General features: G+C 26.6%; 1 protein-coding gene across 1 annotated transcript; it reads left to right on the top strand.

The window, feature by feature from the left end:
- The first annotated feature begins 2215 nt into the window (after positions 1–2215).
- Positions 2216–3529, top strand: LOC124419386. Its single transcript, XM_046948565.1, has 2 exons — positions 2216–2369; positions 3324–3529. The coding sequence occupies exons 1-2, from the start codon at positions 2243–2245 to the stop codon at positions 3512–3514; spliced, it is 318 nt and encodes a 105-aa protein (XP_046804521.1). The 5' UTR covers positions 2216–2242; the 3' UTR covers positions 3515–3529.
- The last annotated feature ends 651 nt before the right edge of the window (positions 3530–4180 follow it).

Raw genomic sequence — 4180 nt, 5'->3', positions numbered from 1 at the left:
GAACTAGAACAGAACTAGAACAGAACTAGAACAGAACTAGAACAGAACTAGAACAGAACTAGAACAGAACTAGAACAGAACTAGAATAGAACTAGAATAGAACTAGAAAAGAACCAGAACAAAACTAGAACAGAACTAGATCAGAACTAGAACAGAACTAGAACAGAACTAGAACAGAACTAGAACAGAACTAGAACAGAACTAGAACAGAACTAGAACAGAACTAGAATAGAACTAGAATAGAACTAGAACAGAATTCCAAACGAAAGCAGAACTTGTCATACTTGTGAGTATTATATTTACACCAATAAAATTTGCATTTTATAGAATTTCCCATTATATAATAATTATACCCTTGTTAATTTAACCTTGTAATTTATTTGTTAACAAATTAATATTTAACAAAAGTTTATTCAAATTTGCATATGTAATACATATTAAGTGCGTAAGCATATATATGATTGTCTACAACCAATAACCCTACTTATTGTTTTTAAAATAATAAAATGTAGTTAATGAACATTTACATAATTAATTGTATTTAATTATTATAAATATAATGTAAACTGTTATAGGCCTAAACATATTTTTTTAATAATTAGTTATCTAACCAGAAATTTGAAAGACATTAAACGAAAAAAAAGTATATGAAAATCAGAAAATAATTGAAATTAAATTAAATATGATTAGGTCAATATGTTAATTTTTTTTGTAAATAGGCATGTATAAAAATATACATACATATACCTTTATATGGCATATACAAATTTTAAATTTGTTTGGTGTATTTGGATAAGTATGTGTGTATTTTATATTTTTCTATTGTTGTTTGTTTTTATAAGTATTAGTAGTAATTGATTTAGGTTATTAGATTAGTAAATAAATATTATTATTGTCATTATTATTATGATTGTAATCATAAATAATTCAATTTATTGAAATAATAATTACACTGACACATTTATGTTTTTGTTAAGTTGATACATTTATAATGATCAAACTTTAATAAAATAATTAAAATAAAAAAAGTAAAATTTTTAATATATGTATGTGTGTGTAATTTTAAATGATTTTATTTTGTTAATGAATTTCCTAAACATTTTAGTATGTTTTTGTAAGAATTTATTTATTTTCTTTAAGACCTGTGTTTATTTGCTTTAAAATTCCAATCAACCATTTCTAAGTTATACAGAAATTTTAATATAAATGAACTAATTAATATCAATCATATGTCTTGAAGTACACACAAGTTTAGTTAAAAATTTCTGCTTAATTTACAGAGCAATCCTAAAAATGTCAGCTATTAAAGCTTTCAAACTAAAATATTTTTCATATTCAATTTGTTCTAAAACACACACACTCTAACTCTAGTAAAATCCTTTATGATATTTAACATCAGCATCATTAAAGCTTTTGTTTTCCAAATACCTCTTAAATCTTTATCTAATATGTATATTTTATTAAACATATTTTACAATTCTATTCTAAAGCTCATAAATCTATATTAAATTTAAATACACGGCATTAAATGCAGATTATTAAAATCTCTAGAGCTGCTTTTTTTTGTGTTTGTTTAAAACATATATATTGCTCAAAAACATGTGAATTAAATACGATTAAATAGGAGATTATTACAGAGATTTCTATTAAAAACATATTGAAAAATGTTTTATATGAAAAGGCTTTTCATTTGAAAATTTTAGGGAAAATATGGCTTTAATTTTAATCTATAAGTTCTTTTTAGTTCAAAAAATCAAGTTTTAGAATAAATTGTTTTAGTGAACTTCAGTAACCCCTTTTATACAAGGTGCGTATGAGTAACATTTTAGGGAGTATTTTCGATAATAATAAAATTTTGAACTAGAACTGAACTAGAACTAAACTAGAACTGAACTAGAACTAAACTAGAACTGAACTAGAACTGAACTAGAACTGAACTAGAACTGAACTAGAACTGAACTAGAACTGAACTAGAACTGAACTAGAACTGAACTAGAACTGAACTAGAACTGAACTAGAACTGAACTAGAACTGAACTAGAACTGAACTAGAACTGAACTAGAACTGAACTAGAACTAAACTAGAACTGAACTAAACTAGAACTGAACTGAACTAAACTAGAACTGAACTAAACTAGAACTGAACTATATTTAGGTACAATCCTTCAGTATTTGTGTCCCTTAAAAAAATTGAATTTTTTATTTTTTCAGGAGCTCCTCAAGTCCTACGTTTACATCCGTCTATGCACACTGTACTTGTGAAGAGAGGAGATCCAGCTTCGCTTACTTTAGTGGTGTGTGCAGATCCTCGGCCGCATCGTGTGGCCTGGGAATGGGGCTCACTGAGACTAGATGCGGGTTCAGCGATAGGTGGGTAGAAAAAGTAAAAAATAATTTAAACTTTAATACTAAAATTTGTTTTCTCTTTTTCTTTATTATTTTTTCTCCCACATAAAAATAAAAAAAACTACATAATGCCAATTCACGATGACAAATATAAATTTTATAAAATATTCTCAAATAATCTAATAATATGGATGATGGCGGTGTTGTACATGTGTGGGAATATATAATCCCTTATGTTTAATAATGAATAACGTAAATGAAAATATTTACCTCTATTTTCATTTGGCCTAAATTTATTTTAAAATATTATCATAAAATGGGGTTTGCGAAATGTCTGCGTATAATGCTAAATGTAATCCATCCTGTTTATAAAATCGGTGTATGTGTTTACTTGTCTTTATCGGCTTTAATATTGTTGAAAATAAACCAAATTATATTGGCCTTTAAATTTTGGGGTTTGTGTTAAATATATATATAATGATCAAATGATTGTAAATTTATTATTGTATGTAATTTAACACTTTATTAATGTTAAAATACAATAAAATGGATTTGGAAATTAATGTTTTGGGTGGGGTTATAATCACTTGATATTTTTGTATGAAAACTCAACACCCAACTCAACACCAAATACATATTTGTTCATCATACATCATATCAACAACAATAACGGATATGAACATTATGAACAACAATAACGACAACAACTACATCATAATCATCATCGTCATCACCATGGTATACAAATCCATCTAAAATGTACAATATTCATTCATTTACACATCCTTGTATTCCAACATGTCCACAAAACTCGTTCGCCATTTGACGACATCACAACACATCTATCTATATTGTCAAATCGCATTTGTTGCCGGGCATTAATTTCTAATGTCACTGCTCCTGATGCTTCTAATGCTGCTAATGTCATTGTGTTGACATTTTTACTTTTAATTTGTGTTGGTTTGTATGTGTATTTAGACCGTTTTCGTGCCGATGATTTACTACAAGATACACGCGAGGATTGTTACCTTTCCACATTACACATCCATCATACCAGTGAACATGATGCACGTCCTTATTATTTGGTTGTGGAAAATGAACGTGGTACTGATCGTCATGCCATTCAATTGAATGTGGAGGGTACGTTTACAGGTGCAGAAAAATCATGATTTTTTTATTCTTTGTTTATAATTTATTTTATCTTTATTATTTAATATTTAGTTTATTTAATCGGTGTGTAATGTTTTTTTTTTTTAAATATATTGGTGTCTAACATACTAATAATAATATGTATTTGTATATGGATGATGGTAATTAATAAAATAACATATTTATATAAGAGAAAACAGTTGAAAAAGACAATATAACTTTTGCCAATCCTAAAGTTTTTAGTTTTATAAAAAATTGTTTTCAAATCATTCGTTTTAGTAACGTACTACTTATGAACTTGAAAAATATTTTTCCAAAATACTCACTATAATTGTTACTCATACGATACGTATGCCGAAATATTCTTAAAAAAAATTATTCCTTATAAAAACATGCCAAATCTAGTTTAGGGAAAAACTTGTTTTCCCTAAACTAGATAAATGCTATTTAACTAATTTATAGTTTGTCAGTATCAGTCTGTTTTCTTTTAGTTATATGTACAATATTAACACTATTAAACATATCAAATGATTATGTACTTCAAGCATGATTTTTTTATTTTTTATTTCAAATAATTAATTTCTATTTCAGTTCTAGTTCAGTTCTAGTTCAGTTCTAGTTCAGTTCTAGTTCAGTTCTAGTTCTAGTTCAGTTCTAGTTCAGTTCTAGTTCAGTTCTAGTTCAGT

The sequence above is a fragment of the Lucilia cuprina genome, chromosome 4 (assembly GCF_022045245.1).
Source record: "Lucilia cuprina isolate Lc7/37 chromosome 4, ASM2204524v1, whole genome shotgun sequence".
Lineage (NCBI taxonomy): Eukaryota > Metazoa > Arthropoda > Insecta > Diptera > Calliphoridae > Lucilia > Lucilia cuprina.
This window is presented reverse-complemented; position numbering and strand designations above follow the sequence as displayed.

What these genes read in the sequence shown, in the direction of transcription:
- LOC124419386 (XM_046948565.1), top strand. Translation starts at nt 2,243, where the DNA reads ATGCACACTGTACTTGTGAAGAGAGGAGATCCAGCTTCGCTTACTTTA. An exon ending in AGATGCGGGTTCAGCGATAG is followed by an intron (nt 2,370 to 3,323) that starts GTGGGTAGAAAA and finishes ATGTGTATTTAG; the next exon opens with ACCGTTTTCGTGCCGATGAT.